General features: G+C 34.4%; 1 protein-coding gene across 5 annotated transcripts in view; it reads left to right on the top strand.

The window, feature by feature from the left end:
* LOC127957733 (CAP-Gly domain-containing linker protein 1) overlaps positions 1–18,170 on the top strand; it is a gene marked incomplete at its 3' end in the record, with an annotated part of 48,515 nt that extends 30,345 nt beyond the window's left edge. For 2 of the 5 annotated variants that reach the window (XM_052556380.1, XM_052556379.1), the window contains 22 exon segments: positions 58–957; positions 2,674–2,769; positions 3,298–3,355; positions 3,460–3,543; positions 3,640–3,796; positions 3,983–4,148; positions 5,001–5,216; positions 5,485–5,625; positions 7,685–7,770; positions 8,691–8,811; positions 8,992–9,044; positions 9,703–9,820; positions 10,850–10,935; positions 13,055–13,175; positions 13,363–13,415; positions 13,509–13,626; positions 15,504–15,556; positions 15,712–15,829; positions 15,927–16,074; positions 16,424–16,476; positions 17,200–17,327; positions 17,753–18,170. In XM_052556380.1, the coding sequence (XP_052412340.1) occupies positions 58–957; positions 2,674–2,769; positions 3,298–3,355; positions 3,460–3,543; positions 3,640–3,796; positions 3,983–4,148; positions 5,001–5,216; positions 5,485–5,625; positions 7,685–7,770; positions 8,691–8,811; positions 8,992–9,044; positions 9,703–9,820; positions 10,850–10,935; positions 13,055–13,175; positions 13,363–13,415; positions 13,509–13,626; positions 15,504–15,556; positions 15,712–15,829; positions 15,927–16,074; positions 16,424–16,476; positions 17,200–17,327; positions 17,753–17,981 (3,303 nt within the window). 5 annotated transcript variants of the gene reach the window in all.

Here is an 18,170-nt window from a genome sequence, read left to right as displayed (position 1 = left end):
TTATCCATACAGCATATATACAATAGTTAACTAAAAGAGCATTTTTTTTTCTTTTAGGTGGCCACAGTCTCTGAGAAGTCCCGTATATTGGAGTTGGAGCGGGATCTTGTGTTGAGGAATAAGGAGGTAGCTGCACTCCGTAAGTCACTGGAAGCTTTACCAGGGCAGGATGGGGTTACTGACTCCACCTTGGCAGTACTCCAGGAGGAACTCTGTTCCCTCCGTACACAGCTGGCCACTCAAAGGGATAGTCACCAAGCAGAGCTGTCTTCCTTGCGTGAGATGCTTGCGGCTCGAGAAAAAGAACACGGTGAATCTCTGTCACAGCTACAGTCATCCTCCGGTCGCTTATCGAAGGATAACGAGCAGCTTTTAGGTCAGCTGGCGAAATCCAAGGAGGAGAATTCAAATATCATTGAGGAGTGGCGTGCTAAACTAGCATCAGTTGAGTCCTCACACCAGCAAGCCTTGGAAGAGCTCAAAACCTCCCATGAGGCAAGCAAATCTGAGCTGCTAGAGGTTCACAATGCTCTGGAACAGTTGAAATTCACACATAAACTGGAGCTCGAAGAGCTTGCTAACAAACATGCTTCTGAAACCATGGGGTGGACGGGTGAAGCCAAAGAGCACCAGGCACAGCTCCTGAAAGTCAGAGAAGAGAATGAACGGCTGGTAGAAACACTACGCACCAATTTGGAGAAGGCAGAGGAGCAGCACCTGGTGGAAATGGAGGAGGTCTTGGGAAAACTTCACAGTGCTGAGCTCAGGGTAAAAGAGCTAGAGGACACGGGAGTTAAGTTAGGTCAGCAGTTGAATGAAAAGTCACAAGAAGCTCTGGAGCAAAAAACAGCCATTCAGACTCTGCAGTCACAGCAAAGTCAAGGGAACCAAGAAATGCAAAGGTTATTGACCCAAATAGAGGAGGCAAAAAGCCAGTCCAGATCTCAGGAAGAAAAGGTAGGCCTTCCTGTCCATTTGCAAGTAGGACATGCATGATAAGGAATCTACAAAGGCTAATAATGAAGAATCAACAGCAGTTGCCAAAGATTTTGGCAAAAATGCTGTTCTTTAAATGGAGAACTCCATTTATTTTTAGATATTCCAAGACATCCTAAACCATTTAGTGATTAAATAATGGTTAGATCAAAAATAACAAATGTAGATTGTAAACAAAAAAGCACTATTTGAGTGTTTATTAATTTTATTAATAGTATGTCTATTTATAGTTCATATAAAAAAAAATATATTAGTTATTTGTAGAAACATTGATTGCATGCCTCATACAATGCAATGAGAATAAATATAAATATAATGCTGTTATCATCACATACCATTAGCAGAATGTCCAAGTTGTTATTTTCTGTTCAGCATAAAAGCTCAGTGATAAAAGTCATTTGAAAAGAATTTTAGAAGCATTTCAGCTATTCTGAAGCCATAAAATAGCTTTATATGACAAACAGGCAGGAATCATTCTGTTTGCTATAGTTTTCAAATCTCATTTGACATCAGTGGTGTTCAAGTCATTCATTCATTCAGTCAGTCATTCATTCTTATGGTTTGAGCTTGTCATTTGTGCATTCTGCATAATAGGGCTGCATGATTACTTAAAAAAAAAGTCAATCACAGTATGGCTTAGTGCAATTGTAAATTTTCAAAGACTGATTTAATTAAGTAAATATATGTGCCGTGCATGCATGCATGCATATATATATATATATATATATATATATATATATATATATATATATATATATATATATATATATATATAAATAAGATTCTAGATTTTTATTCGTCACATAATAAAAACACATTCAACGATCACACTTTGGGGGGCAAACGTGCTCGGGCACGGTAAAGATTGCCTAGTGTGTGCACACCCTAATTATTCTCCCGCATCCTGCACACACGAGTCTCTACCCACCCATCAAGTGTTGTCCCACGCCGCACTCTGCTGCGGGGGGTCCTGCGATCGTGCAGGTCTCCAATAGGGAGGTGCCTGTCGAGGCTCTAGACTCTGAACATAACATGTTTTTCTATAACAAACTAAAATACTTTCTATAAAAACGTCTATGTCCTGGCAGTGACAATTAGCTTGTTTTATATTTATTTTTATTACATTAATGTTATAAGTTGAGATTTAGGCTGCAATAAATATTTTAAACTGCTACTATGTAAAAGGAACACTGCTGTAAAAAGCAAATTAATAGTGTTTGCAAACCAAATTATTATGTGTCTTATCTATATACACACAATGTTTTTCTTATTTTATAGTGACATATCATAATAGTTATTTATTTTGTTTATTTAGTATTTTATATTTTTATTTGGTACTATGAATTCCTTTTGTTATTTTTGTTTTATATCCATTTAAAATGTCTACAACTAAATTGTGTGACCCAACAAACCTGGATTTATTTATTATTTTAATTCACAATCGCAATTTTTATCAGATTTTTTTTTTTTTTTTTTTTCAAATCATGCAGCCCTATACATCCATGGTAACATTGTTCTTAAGAGTGTTCTGAAATGTTATTTTCCATGATATTTCAGTCCTTCACTTTATTTTCCAATTTGTATGACTGGCAACTTTGAGTTTTTGTGTGTGACTTTCCTCGTGTTTTGTCCCCCATCATTCATTTCCCTCCATTATGGTTCTACACCTTGCTTTAGGTCACTAAGTTGAACTCAGTACTAGAGGGTAAACAGGAAGAGCTGAATGGCCTGTTGCAGGAAAAGAGCTCTCTGGAGCAAGAAGTTAGTGAGCTGGTAAGTGACTGTGGAAAGATACCTGAATGTAAACTGACTGACTAGTTAAATTATCTCATGAAAAAAAAAGGCACTAAAATAACTGATAGTAGAAGCAATTACAGGGCTAGTTCACCCAAAAATGAATATTCTGTCATTTACATTTACTGCTTTTTTTTTTGTCCATACAGTGAAAGTCAGTGTGGTCCAATGTTGTGTAAACCCCACTGACTTTCAAAATATCATCTTGTGTGATCCACAGAAGAAAGTAAGTCACAGAGGTCATTCATCTTTGGGTGAACAATTTATTTAAGAATCACAAGTACATGTGAAAGGCAGAAATAATGACATTGCTGATTATAGCCTGCTTGAGTGGCAGGGGTGATGGTGGGGTTCTGGGGGTCTATGTTTAGGAAATGTAGGAGTAAAACTCAAAAACCACTCTGACTGTGCTGATCCTCTAATGCACCACACAACACAACAAAATAACAAAGCAAATACAAGGAATGTTTCAGTCATAATCCTCAATTCACATTCTTAATCTTCTAGAAACAGAATCTTGGAAAAACATCTAATGATCAAGCCAAATCTGCTCAGACTAATCAAGGTATGTGTATGCACAGATTACACTGTTATGACTTGAAATATGTACAATTTTGTAAACCTTATTGAACTTTACATTCAGCATGACTAATTTGCTGTCTATTTCAGAATTAAGTGAGGAGCTCAGGAATAAAGAGGAACAATGCACATCTCTCTCTGCTGAATTACAGGATATAAAGAGTCAGTTTGCTGGTTAGTACCAAGCTCTTCAATGAAATATGAATCTGTGAAAGAACTAATTAAAATGTCATGTTTGTAATTATGTTTGGTATCTTGTTCCATCTTAAGGTTTACAGAGAAATTTGAAAGCAAACGAAGAAAGGATACTGCTGCTGACCAAAGACAAATCTAAACTTGAGAATGACATTATGGACATGACAAAGTCATCAGGAGACAGTTCTACTCTAATAACAAAGCTGAATGAGGATACCAAGGAGAAAGAAAGGTCTTTCTTTAATATGCTTGATTAAAATGCTTACAAACAATACCGTACAGAAAGTATTTATCTCAGTTTACTTTAGCATGATTTAGTTTGTGAGGCCTTATATTTTGGTAGACTAAATTGTAATCTTGCAAATTAAGCCTTATTTCAGTAATTCATACCCAATTCACAAATCCTGCCTAATTTCAGGAGACTAGACGATCTTCAGAACCAGCTTGAAGAGGAGCGGGAGAAGGCAGCTCAGGCTGAGGAGAAATGGTCTCAAGCACAAGTCCAGGCTGAGAATGAAGCCAAAATCCTTGAGAAGAGACACCAGGCAGAGCTTTCCAACATGCAGGAGAGGATCAAGCTTTTGGTGAGAACTGTTAAACTTCTCCCATCACATACTTAATGTTCCCAACGGAATAAAGACATTGTCTGATTCTGTATAATGTAAAGTATAATGATTTGATGGTTAGTTCACCAAGAAATTAAAGTTATCATCATTTTCTCACCTGCATCACGTTATTCATCTTCAAAACACAAAGTACAAACTTTTAAATGAAACCTGAAAGGTTTCTGTCCCACCATTAAAGTCCAACCCTTACGAAAATTAACCATGGTTTTACTACAAATAAAACCAAAAAACCATGGTTACTGTAGTTAAACCATGGTAACCACAAATTAACCATGGTTTTGCTATATTAACCATAGTTTAACCATGGTATTTGTAGTAAATCTGTGGTTTTACAAATGGCAGTCAATACGCCAAAAAACCATGGGTTACTACAGTTTTACTATAATAAAACCATGGTTCTTTTTCGTAAGGGAAGGTAACCAAAATATAGAAGTCCCCAAAGGGACATAAAGGTTGCGTAAAATTAATCCATATCAGGCAGTTTAGTCCAGGATTTCTTATCCTTTGAAGAGATATGATGACTTTAAGATCAACAAAGTTAAATCTGTTCAACGTATTAAAAGTTTTCAAAGAAACCTCTCTGGTTTCATTAAATATCCTCATTTTTTTTTCAAAGATTAACCAAAGTCTTATGGATCAACATAACTAGATGTTGATTAAACACTTCTAAATTTCTTTAAATTCCTTTTCTTAATTTGAATTGATTTTAACTTTTCTGCCAGTTGTGGTCATTTTCTCCACTTTTTCATTCTGCTTATCAAGTGCACTCTTATATGACTTGAAAACTGCCATTTTCTCATGACTCCTCAGGAGAAGGGTGCTGAAGACTATCAGGCTAAAGCCAAAGACATGCTTGCTTTGGGAGAGAAAGCTCTTGCAGATGCTGTGGAACAGCATACAAAAGAAATGCAGGAAATAAACAGGAAGTTTGAGAAAGTGCAACAAGAGCTCCAAATGTCTCAGGATGAAAGCTTGGAGCTGAGGAAACAGATTGAGGAGTTGAAGACCTTCAAAGAAAAAGCTACAGTAAGACCATAATACTTAATTTGTGAAAGAGCATGGGGCTATTTGGACAATTCATGTACTGCAGTTGTAAGTGTAGGTCTTGAACTTTGCAGTGAAAATACTAGATTAGACAAATAGATTAAAAATCCATAAAAACTATTGGAAGAAATGGTAAAATTTATCAAATGTAGCATTCAATCTGTACTATGCTAAATGTCTCATGATGTTTAATCATAACCAGAATGTGACCACAGGTTGAACTTTTCACCTACTTTTAATTTGCACGTAGGTCTCAGAGAAAGCAGAACAGACTACACAGGCTTCACTGGAGAGACTGACCCAGGAGAACCAACAACTTCAGAAAGACAAATCTGAGGCTGAGGCTCTGGTAACGCAGCTCAAGAACTCAATGGAAGAAATTCAGTGCAAGGTAAAATCATGCTGAGGTTAAAGAATTATTCCAAGGTATAGCATTTAACACCTTTGTCATAAAAGGGACAAAAAGGGACGAAGTGTCACAGTCATGTCATCTCTGTGTGATTTCTAGTCTTTAAATCGGCCAATCGGTTTTTGGTTTTTTTCGGCCGATTTTTCCGGAAATGCGCCCACGTGCACATACTACATTGTAATCGTTCGCTATCATGTCATTTGTGTGGAAGTATTTTGATCGTTCAGCACTGGAAGTGAAGAGCTACATGTCTGAAGCACAGATAGCAGGAAGCGATCAGCCATTGGTGTACAGGCACACAAATAAGAGCCTTTTCTGCATGTACTGAAGCTGTGCGAGCGTACTGTACCGGTCCACGCCCTACAGGCGAGTAGACCATGAAGAGATGTTCAGATCAACTTCTCACGTGTTGGATGAGAAATGAAACGGACTGTGACAAAACTGAAGTTTTTTTTTTTTTTTTTGTAAATTAGAACTTGCAAACATGTTTGAAAAGCCAGAAGTAAACACCAGTTCTATATAGGATGATTATTTTTATTTTACCTTAAAATTATAGACATTTTAGGGTTATGATTCACTATATATATTTTTTTTTTTTTAATTGAGACAAACAATAAGTTATTTATTTTTCATTGGCTCAAGTAAAAAAATATGGATGTGAATCATTTCCCTAATTTGTTTTTTTTTTTAATTGGATGAATGAAAACTTTTGCATCTTTGTTTTATTCGCACCAACATTATTTTATTTTAACATTTTGGAATAATCTATTTATAAAGCATACTTTTATTTAGTCTCACTGGTAAATACCTTTTTTTTTTTTGTTTTTTTTTTTTTTTGTTTTTTACATTTAAAACCAAATTTTACAACTAAAACATGAATGCTGATTCTTAACTGAATGCTGATTACGAAACCTCTTAAGCTTTTCAAGGCCAGTTCTCTGTAGTTTCAACCCAATTCAAAAACAAAAGCTAAATGCTGATGTCTGTAGCATCTATGTTTGCATGTATTAAATGTAGGCTACTTACTGTGCAGTTACTGCTGTTAACTTCAGATGGTTACGTTTATTGTTTTCAATAGCCAAAAGTCAGTTTGATCTAATGCTGTGTCATAGTGATGATGCATGTTATTCGCACTACTCTCTTACCAGGTGTTTTGAAGGAAGATCAATGGGACACATTACCCATGTGTTTGCCGGAATTGCAGTGTGGCTTTAGGGTCACAGATACTACTACTACTAATAAATAATGTTTTTTTTTTTTTTTTTTTTACCTTTTATTGTTTCCCAAATTCTTTTTTTTTTTCTATATTCTTTGTTTTTCAATTTTAATATTTGTGTATTCTGTTTTAATGGTTAAATTAGATTTTGGTAATCAAAATAAGGTCTTATTGAAATCATGAAACTTAATTTATTAAAAGTTGAATAAAAAAAAATATTTTTTATTAACCTTACTGAACTTCGAATTCTGTTCAATATTTGTAAATTCTATGTTAATTGTTTAAGAAAATATTAATAATTTAAAAGCATGTCATTAAAACAATTAATTTTATTTTTGCACTTAGACATTAAGCAGTCTATTTTAGCTTTTCTAAATTTATGATTTTATAGAACCTTGGAATGAACCTTCTTCATTATTATTACTTTGAGAAGTACTTTTGACTGTACATTAATTACTAATTAATTTGTCACAAAATGGAAGCTTACGAGGCAAGTGTGTAGCACCACAAATAAAGAAATGTGCTGTATCTGTCCTCAAAGTACTGTTTACAGAGAGGAAAAACTGTAAAAACTTACATGAATTACAGATTACATCTGTAAGGTCTAACCAGACATTCATCTTCCTGGGAAAGTTGGCCTGCTGGTAAAAGCGCAATTTATACAAATGTGCCATTCAGATAACTCGTGTAAATGTCAATTTGAGCTGCAAATTTGTTTTTAATCCTACATATAGGCTATTTCTCCTCCGATAATTCTCCTAGAATAATTTATATTTAGTAATGTCTACTTCAAGCTGCTCATTGTTTTCTCTGTACTTGTTGTAGCTGGATGCTTTGAAGCAGCAGAACTCACAGTATCAAGAGAGTCTGAGTTCTGACAGTCAGAAGATCTGCAGCCTAAGTAAAGAGATGTGAGTGTCTACAACTGAATTCTTTGGAATTGTGTAGATTAAAGGGTTAGTTCACCCAAAAAATGAGAATTAGGCCATAAATTACTCGCCTTGAAGTCATCCAAGGTGTATATGACTTTCTCCTTTCATTCAAATGCAGTTGGGAGTTATTTTCAAAATTGTCTTTGATCTTTCAAGCTGTTTGATGCCACCCAGAGGTTGTTGCCCTGCATCAGTCCAAGATAATTTAAATAAAAAACAAATCCATAAAAAAAGTGTCTCACACAGCTCTGGTGGGGTGAACAAAGGCCTTCTGTAGCAATTCGATGTGTTTTTGTAAGAAAAATATCCATATTGAAAATGTAATAATCACTTTAATCTAGCCTTGCACTCACTGTTGTAAAACGGAAGAAGTTCCGGGCGGATGACGTATAGAGGTCAGTGTTTTTGCAAGATAAAAGACAATTTTTAAAATAAATCCAACTTGGTTTGTATGAAATAAGGTAATATACACCTAGAATGACTTCAGGGTGAGTAATTTATGGCTTAATTTTCATTTTTGGGTGAACTAACCATTTCATTTCTGTCTGATATTCATTCAAATTATTAATAGGGCTGAGCAAAATAAATCTGTGATTTAATATTTCCTGGTTAACCTGTTACAAATAATTGACACAGTTAATACAACATCTATTGTGGGATTATTTTTTCATCCTTGAAGTAGTTATATAAATGTCTTTTTCTCACATTCCTCGGTTATCATTACATGTTTTTTGTCTGCGTCACTACATTCAATCAACAACACCAAATTCACTTTGAAAGTTTGAATGTGACATCATTGTAGTGTGGTTTTGTGGGGAACAGTGTTAAACAGTGGTTCTCCTGCAGTTCAAAGGAATCAAAAGAGGCCTTAATAAACATAATAATTTTGTGTATTACAGTGAGGAGTTGAAACAAGCAGACTCTGAAAAAGCCCAGGCAGTTGAGGCTCTGAAAAAAGAGAAAGAAAATCTAACACTGGAACTTGCCAGCAGTCACAAAGACAGTAACATTCTGCTAAATGTATGTTAAGCAAGATGTGTGTAATATTTTACTGTTTTATTTTGTATGTGAAAAGAGTAAAAATCCAGATGCTTAAACTAATTTCTGTGTTTCTTAGTTTTTTATATTATCTTATTTATTTGTTATATATTTTGTGAGAAGTAAATATCCTGAATTCTCTTCGACGTTATCTTATTGCAGCTCAAAAAGGAGTGTGACAGTCTCAACGACCAATTGAAGGAGATGAAAATGAGGTAATATATATTTTTTGAAAGTTCATACAGTATATGTACAGAGAAGAATTTGTTGCAGTATCAAGATTGCATTACGGACAGTGACTGTGTTTGTTTCAACTGATCTGTCCTATAGCAATTTATACATGCTTTTTTTATAGACATATATGCTGTTTTTATAGACTCTTTTAGGTCTGGGCCTGATTTTTTAGTTCTGTCATTGACCTACTGCCACCTCATGTAATAAGGTATATTCGGAAATTGTCATCATCTACTTACCCTCGTTTTTTTTCTTCTTCCCTTGTGGAACCAAAAAAGAGATTTTCAAGTTGCTCTTTTCCATACAATGAGAGCATAAAATGACCAGGAAATCTCTCTGAAAGAAAATGTTAAAAGCATCATAAAATTAGTCCATTATGACTTGTGAGCTATACATAAGTCTTCAGAAGGCATGCAATGGCATTTCTGTTAATCTCCAGTCACTCAGCTGGTGCAGGAATATGTGATTTGAAATCTGAAAACTTGATGCTTTTTGGAGCGGCATGCTTTTTACTCCATAGAAAGCAGCAGTGTGAACATTCCACTGAAGTGGACAGCTTGAGGGTGGAGTAAATGATAACAGTTAAATTTGTTCCTTGCATGCAGAATGCACATATTATATGATCTTTCTTCTGTGCAGGGAAAGCACTTTCAAAAGTGAATCAGAAAAGGAGAAATCAGCACTTCAGCAGTCTCTTCAAACACAGAGTGGCTTGATCTCAGAAAAGGACAAAGAATTAGACTCTCTGAGAAACGAGGTAACATCTTCAACTGCTAAAGAATTTATCAGAAATAAAAAACAATGTTTTGGCGCATCCAAAATTTAATTAAAGCTGCAGTCGGTAACTTTTGACGCTCTAGCGGTTAATAAACAGAACTGCTTGCGTGTTACGGAAGGACATTGTAGCCGGAGCTACTTCTCTCTGTTTATGTCTATGAAGAATCACAAAGGTACTGGGTTACTCCGCCGCGGTACCCCTGAAGCAATCTAAAATAGTCCCCTCCCGGTAAGAAACAACCAATCAGAGCTGCGGTCCGTAACTTTTTTTTTTGTGTTCAAAGTATACAAAATGTATATAATAAGCGAGTACACCATTAATCCACATTAAATGTGAGAGCAAAATTTAATGTGAGAGCACATTAAAATAATAATGGAAATTGATAAATCACCTTTAACTTTATAATAATTTAGAATTATAACAAATAAATGTCTGTTATCATTGCATGGTGACTCAAATTGTTTTGTTTTGAGAGTATAGCCACAAAACTTAGGAAATATACATGTGACCATAAGTGCTTACTAATCTTAAATGTATAGTTATATTCAGTCTTTCAATCACTAGCTAGGATACATGGGTAAAATTTCACCCACCAAAATTGTCAGTAATGCATAAACAGAATTTTATCCAACTACAGAGTCAAGGATGATTTTAAGACCAGTTTACAGATCAAATAACATGAGTTAATAATAATGCAGTATTAGTATTGCTGAATAATTCTTGTAAATGCTTGAACAAAAGTATGAACTTTCACATTTCTGCTTTTTAACCTGCAGAATGTCTTAACCCTGCATCTGCAGTTTCTATTCTTTTTTGCAAACTGGAGGAAGAGTCTGTGTTATCTAAAAACATGAGATAGCTGAATTTTATGCAAATATCTTGTCAGATGTGTGCAGAATTTTGCATATTTATTATATTGCCTGCTTCAGGTCATCCTTGTACTATAATGTGTATATTTTTAGATGATCAGAGGATGTTTCTAAATGCTTTTCTCTGTACTTATTGTAGCTGGATGCTTTGAAGCAGCAGAACTCACAGTATCAAGAGAGTCTGAGTTCTGACAGTCAGAAGATCTGCAGCCTCAGTAAAGAGATGTGAGTGTCTTCAACCATTCGCCCACATTGATGTTTGTGTTGTTGTGCAATTTAAGTATTTTCTCTTTGGTATTAAGTTATTAACTGTGTAAATTCATGAGAAGCTTTCAGTCAGTTTAAATCTTGTCTCGCACTGCTAATGATATTTATTAAGTTTTTTTTTTTTTTGGCCATGTATACTACTAAGGAAGGAAAACTTCCTTTCCTTCTTATAGGAAAAGGTATAGTTCACCCTAAAATGAAAATGTTGTTGTAATTTATTCACCCTCATGTATTTGATCTCTCTCTCTCTCTCTCTCTCTCTCTCTCTCTCTCTCTCTCTCTCACGCACACGCGCACACACACACACACACACACACACACACACAAACAAGTTATTTTAAAGAATTTAAGGTAACCAAACAGATTCTGGTCCCCATTAACTTCTATTGTATTATTTTTAGGGCTGTCAAAAATACTGCGTTAACGGCGTTGTTTGTTGTTAATTACGTCAAATGTTTTAACGCATTTCACGCATGCGCAGTGTGACAAATTATTCAGGTCAGGAAAGTCTCGTCGATCTCTGAATTCTCAAGATAGTAAAATACAGCGGCGAGCGCCGTGGTGAAAACACAGAAGAAGCTTAAAGTTTTACCCCAGTTACTCTCAAATGCATTCATGCCAAGCTCGATAAACAGAGACGACTTTGGTAGTTGATACGCTGGAGCTTCTTTCTGTTATAGCGTCCTGTGTTTCACACTGCGCAAGCGCAGAACGCCTGCATGCAATGCAGCGAAAATTACAGCTGTTTGGAAAAGCATGTGTATTTTTACTTGGTTTTACTGGCACTTCAAGCCTTTAGAACGTGAAAATATCGATCCTAAAGTATTGTGGCAGAGCAAATGAACACCTCCCAAAGAGGTGTCCAGAGTGCTGCTAATGTGATGGTGGCGCATGTTTGTGTTTCTGAGTTCATTCTTTCGAGTTTCTCTATGCATAATTTCATAGATATGTGGCTATATTTAACCACTGGTTCACCTAAAACTCTTACACTATCTGTAGTTAAATGGCATGGTTTGATATAGTGCTCAGGTAAATTTGATTAAGTAAATGTTAAACTTTTGAAATTCAGAAAAAAAGAACCACATAATGATGAATCAATACATGAAAATTATGTATCTGTGTCCTGTTATTTATCTTTTGGTATGCATTTCAGAAAAAAATGGTTAGGATTCAGGTGTAATTGCAAATAGTGATTAATCCTGATTAATCCACTGAAAATTCTGATTAATTTGATTAAAAATTTTAATCATTTGACAGCCCTAATTATTTTCAGTACTATGAAAGTCAGTGGCTACCAGCTACTGTTTGGTTACCCACATTCTTCAAAATACCTTCTCTAGTGTTAGAAAAGACAGAAACTCATAAAGGTTTGGAACTGCTTGAGAATTAAATACGACAGAATTTTTGGGTGAACCATCCTTTTGAATGTTTAGTTTGAAATGTGACTATATATATATATATATATATATATATATATATATATATATATGTCGCTGGGGTATATTTTTTAGCAATAGCCAACAAAACATTGTATGGGTCAAAATTATCGATTTTTCTTTTATGCCAAAAATCATAAGGGTATTAAGTAAAGATCATGTTCTATGAAGATATTTTGTAAATTTCCTACTGTTAATATATCAAAACTTAATTTTTGATTAGTAATATGCATTGCTAAGAATTCATTTGGAAAACTTCAAAGTAGATTTTCTCAGCATTTATATTTTTTTGCACCCTCAGATTCCATATTTTCTGTATATCTGCCAAATTTTGTCTCAATTTCTAAAAATTGACAATTAAGACAAATAAGAGGTTTTGGGGTCCATGGTCACTATATGGACATACATCCCATTTTAGCACTATATAATGCCTGTGTGACAAGCACATGGTCTACAGTTAATAGCTGTCACCAAAGTTGTAGCATAACAGTCTTTGCAAATATAGCCTAATTAATAGATTAGATAATTGTTGAGAGCTGCTTCTTTTTATAGTTGTTTCAAGAACAAGTGGAATAGGAATCCTTTGTGATTTCACTTTGTGTCTCTGTGTTGTTTGAATAAATGCTGGTTGTGTGTTTCAGTGAGGAGATTAAACAAGCTGCTGCTGAAAAAGCCCAGGCAGTGGAGGCTCTGAAAGAGGAGAAGGAAAAGTTAACCATGGAACTTGCCAGCAGCCACAAAGACAGTAACATTCTGCTAAATGTATGTTAACCGATTGTCTAGATCATTAAGCACAATTAATTTTTGTTTGATTTTAAAGCAGTTATAAATGCTAAAAAATGAAATGGATTAATGATGTGTTTTATATAAATTATTTAGTTTTAAATGCAATGTTGTGATGATTGATGTGTTAAATCTGAGAGGTATATTTGTTTCATCCTCAATACAGCTCAAAAAGGAGTGCGACAACCTTAATGATCAATTAAAGGAGATGAAAATAAGGTAAGGATCAACAGAGAATTTATTTATGGAGTCGTGTATCTAGGAATTTGTTTAGTTGTTTCAACTATATCCTACAATTTGTCTTCTGCACAGGGAAAGCACTCTAACAACCGAATCAGAAAAGGAGAAAGCAGCACTTCAGCAGTTTCTCCAAACACAGAGTGCCTTGATTTCAGAAAAGGACAAAGAATTAGACTCTCTGAGAAATGAGGTAATTTGGCTGTTTATGTAATACTTTTGTATTTAAATGTTTTGATTACAATAGTGGTGATCTCAGTACGAGAACATATTAACATCCAAAATAAATTAATTCAAAATTGTTGAAGAGCAGAGTAAGATGGACTTGAGGCTGCCTTTTACATTTATATTATTAAGACCAAACTTGATGTGTTGACAACCATGACAACCATGATCTGAGGGTTGTGGAAAGTTGTCAAAGTAATTTACATTTATTTGAGCATTGTGAAGATATAATACATTTTTTATACATTTTTACAAATTTACCTATATTTGCAGAGCACAATGTCCAAGCTTTACAGAAATTTTTACATAGACATCAGGACTTTCTGAGAACACTACAGTTTGCAACCTAAACCCTATAATTTTGCAACTGTTTGATTCATAAAGTAGAGATGTAGGCCATTATATTTGTGCGTGAGATCCATTAAAACATTTTGGCCTACACCTTGTGAATGCAATGTTCTTTAAAAAACTTGGTACACATGGCCAATATAATAGTCTGAAAAGCCCCACCAAATTTCATCTTTAAACTTCTGATTTTCATGGGGGCTAAAAGCAAATTCAGAATGATTAGCGATTTATCTGTGTTTATATGTAAATGATGGTTGATGGGCTGTAATACTTTTATTGTCCATAAGCATGTCTCTTGTAAATTTCTAAGCCGTTTCATCAAACCCTAACTTACAAAATTAGTGGACATTCTAAATTCAATTTAACTCTGGAGTACAAACACACTTAACAGTACATACGTTAGTATTTATTTACATGAGCTTTTGGTACTTGAACCCCAATAATTGCTGAATGTGCATATATTTCAAATATAGTAATTATAGTGATACATTTACACGCCATATTTGTAAAGCAATTCTCCAAGCTGCAATATTTCTTAAAATAGATGACTTTCACTTTTGCGTTATATTAAGGTATTATTTCTTTTGGACAGTTTGTTTTTGTTCAGAGACTGGAACTGGAGTTTTTCCCTTGTAAAGGCCATTGCTCACTGAGTCCAGAATTTTCGTCTCTTAAAAAAATAATAATTTGGGTCGGGTTTAATTTTCTGCAATTTCCGAATGTCAAGGTCATTCACTCAGTCTTTTGACACAAAGCACTTTAAAGATCTGAGGATTTTTTTCTTTGGTTTTATTTTCTTACAAAAACGCATAGATTCGCTACAGGAGGCCTGTGTTCACCCCTCGGAGCCGTCTGAGACAATTTTTTCTCTTTTTTAATGGAAGGGCGCTTTTTATTTAATGTCTTTTGGACTGAAGGAATGCAACACCCGTTGAGTGCCATGAAATGGCTTGAAAGATCAAAGACATTTTTTAACATAACTCCGACTGGATTAGTCTGAAAGAAGAAAGTCATATACACCTAAGATGCCTTAGGAGTGAGTAAAATGCAGCCTAATTTTCATTTTTGTTTGAGCTTACCCTTTAATAAGGATGGGGAACTTTCCTTCCTCTCTATATCTCAGGATTGGATGGACCCAATTTATTTTTCTTTTTTTAAGAAGCGAGGGGATCCTGCTTGGAGACTCTATTTAGTACTGTTTTGCAAATTTTTTCACAACAGATTATTTAATACGCATTGGACTCCATGTGCAAGGTTTCTGTGCATGATGAATTTTTAGGAGGATGAATATGAAAAAAATTTCGGACTCCGTGTGCAAGAACCTTTAGTCTTTATTATTGTGGTATATTAATTTTCAGATAAATCAGTCCTGAAATTGCACATATAAAATTAGTACAAGTGTTTACAGGTCAGGGTTACTAGGGCAGAAATATCTTTATATATATTTTTTTTATTATTTATTCATGCTATTGAAATTATTGAAATTCCTCCTTACAGTTCAAAAAGGAGTGTGACAGCCTTAATAGTCAATTGAAGAAGATAAAAATGAGGTGAGCAACTACAGGAAATTTTATACTGTTTTGATCATCATGTGTAGATATCTTTGCTTTTTTTTTTTTTTTTTTTAATATAGACATTCTTGACCATACATTCCTGCATTAATGAATGGAGAATACTCACATCATGCAATCTATCTTCTGCACAGGGAAAGTACTTTAACAAAAGAAACAGAAAAAGAGAAGGAAGCACTACAGCAATCTCTCCAAACAAAGAGTGCCTTGATCTCAGAGAAGGACAAAGAATTAGACTCTCTGAGAAACGAGGTCTACGAATCTGTTTGAATTATGGTTTGTGTGCTTATGTGCAAATTTCTGTTTTGCTTGATTTTTTTTTTTTTTCTTTTGCGGTTCTTGCAAGCAGATAGCAGGTCTGCATGATATGACACAGGTACTGCAGTCCAATCTGAAGTCTCACAAGAGTGAGAATACTTTACTGCAGGAGCGAGTGAAGAATCTGGAGACGAGTTTAGCTGACGCTCAGATCACCAGCAAAGGAGATGATGCCTCAGGTACAACGCTACACACAACTTTTTATTCCATTTCTATTCCTTTTTTTTTTATTCCAGTTAAAAGTAGATTAAACGTTTTGAAATGCACATTTGAAAAAAAAAAAAGAAGAAAAGAATTACAAAAATATAAAATATAAAAACAGAGGGATATATTGTTTTCATTGCATTGCATTTAATTTCTTCCAGGCAGACTGTAGTTCTACCATTGCATTTTGGGATCAAACTTTACTTTGAAATACCTATATGCTGTAACTGTTACCTTAAACTGACCTAAATTTAACTTATTATAAGTGTGTTGTACTTACGTTTAATCTACATGACCGATTTGCATGTTTTACGCTCCAACTAGATGATTCTGCTTTAAAAGCATGGAAGGAGGCAAAGGAGAATGCTGAGCGGCAGGTATGTAGAGTGGAAAGTTTTATCTTTATAATGTATATTTTTGTCCATTATTGTAATGGCATACTGTTAGTTTGGCCCACTGTCCTACAACATCAGATACACTCTTAATCGTGCTTTAAAAAGTTTGCTTAAATTACCCTCGATAACTTTTTTTTTAATTAAATTTCTTTCTAGGCATTTGACGCACAGAACTTTTATTTATAGTTGTCTACAAATTTTATTAAATTAATCTAATTAAACGTTGCACAATTAAATTTAATCAGTATTCTCATTATAATATATAGGATATATTTTTGTTAGAATCTTCTCATGAATCTCTTTACTTGTGTTGTCCCTGGTAAGTTAAAACTGGCCTTTTAACAACACATTTACAGATATTTTTTGTGTAAAAGAACAAATTTGAATTTGTGGTTAACCATCACAAACATCACATACAGATTCAATTAGTTGTTTTATATAGTTTATTACAGTCTATTTTTTTATTTGTTTCTCACCATAAATATAGCCGTGGTAGCTGGTGTGGATCCAAATTATAAACTATAAATCAATCGTATAGGTATATATAAGCAATGCCATAAGAATAGATGCCATAATATAATCTTAGAACAATTGGACAGGCTTTCTGCAGGTTTATAATATTATAAATTGCACATTTGAATTGAGAAACTTGTTGATTAATTAATTTTATTTATTTTGAATTTTTTTTTTTTTTTTTGGGGAAAGGTTGAATTCCTGAATTCAGTTATTGTGGATCTTCAGCGGAAGAACGAAGACCTAAAATCGAAACTAGAGAAGATGGCTGAAGCAGCGCTCAATGGAAATGGTCCAAGTGAAATGGACAGTCATAACAGGTGTTTTGTTTTTCAAATGTCAGCATACAATACCAAGAATGAGCAGAATTCACCATTATTATTATTATTATTATTTTTTTATCTTCAAACTAATTTTTCACTTAATTGGTAGCTTTACTGATTTTATATTAGTTGATTTTGGGTATGTAGAGATTGTGTAAACTTAATGATGGTTTTCAATTCGTCAAACCAAAATGTCATTCTGTGTACATAAATACATAAAAAATTATTTCTAAATGTATAATATTTTTTACTTAATTCATATGTATTGTTTAGAATTGTATTATTTGAGCTTGGGTTATTTTTTATTCATTTTATAATGATGATATGCAAAATGTGTAAAAACTGAATGAAAAAAAGTTAAAACAAAAAAGCTGTTAATACACTGTTACATAGTATCTTACACCCTTGTCTTCTCTACCTAGTCACACCGAGCCAACGATTAAAAAGAAACCCCCTCCCCGTCTCTTCTGTGACATATGTGACTGCTTTGACCTACACGACACAGAGGACTGTCCCACACAGGACCAGATGCTAGATTCCCCACCACACACTACCTATCACGGCAGTCCCAATGATGAAAGGCCTTACTGTGACATCTGTGAGGTCTTCGGCCACTGGACAGAGTCCTGCAATGACGATCAAACGTTCTAGGGTCCTGCTTACATGATCACACAACATTTGTACTTGCAATACTATGCCTTGAATCAAACAGTGCACAAAAGACTATTGTAGGTTTGTGTGGTTTTTCACATGTAAGCCTAAACCTTTCAGTCACTTAAAAGCAAGCATCTGTAGTTTACTCAGTAGCAAATTTACCTGCCTTTTATTGCACTGAATGAC

Source organism: Carassius gibelio, chromosome B5 (genome assembly GCF_023724105.1).
Source record: "Carassius gibelio isolate Cgi1373 ecotype wild population from Czech Republic chromosome B5, carGib1.2-hapl.c, whole genome shotgun sequence".
NCBI classification, from domain to species: domain Eukaryota; kingdom Metazoa; phylum Chordata; class Actinopteri; order Cypriniformes; family Cyprinidae; genus Carassius; species Carassius gibelio.
Note: the sequence above shows the minus strand (reverse complement) of the source record. Positions and strands in the feature narration are given on the sequence as shown.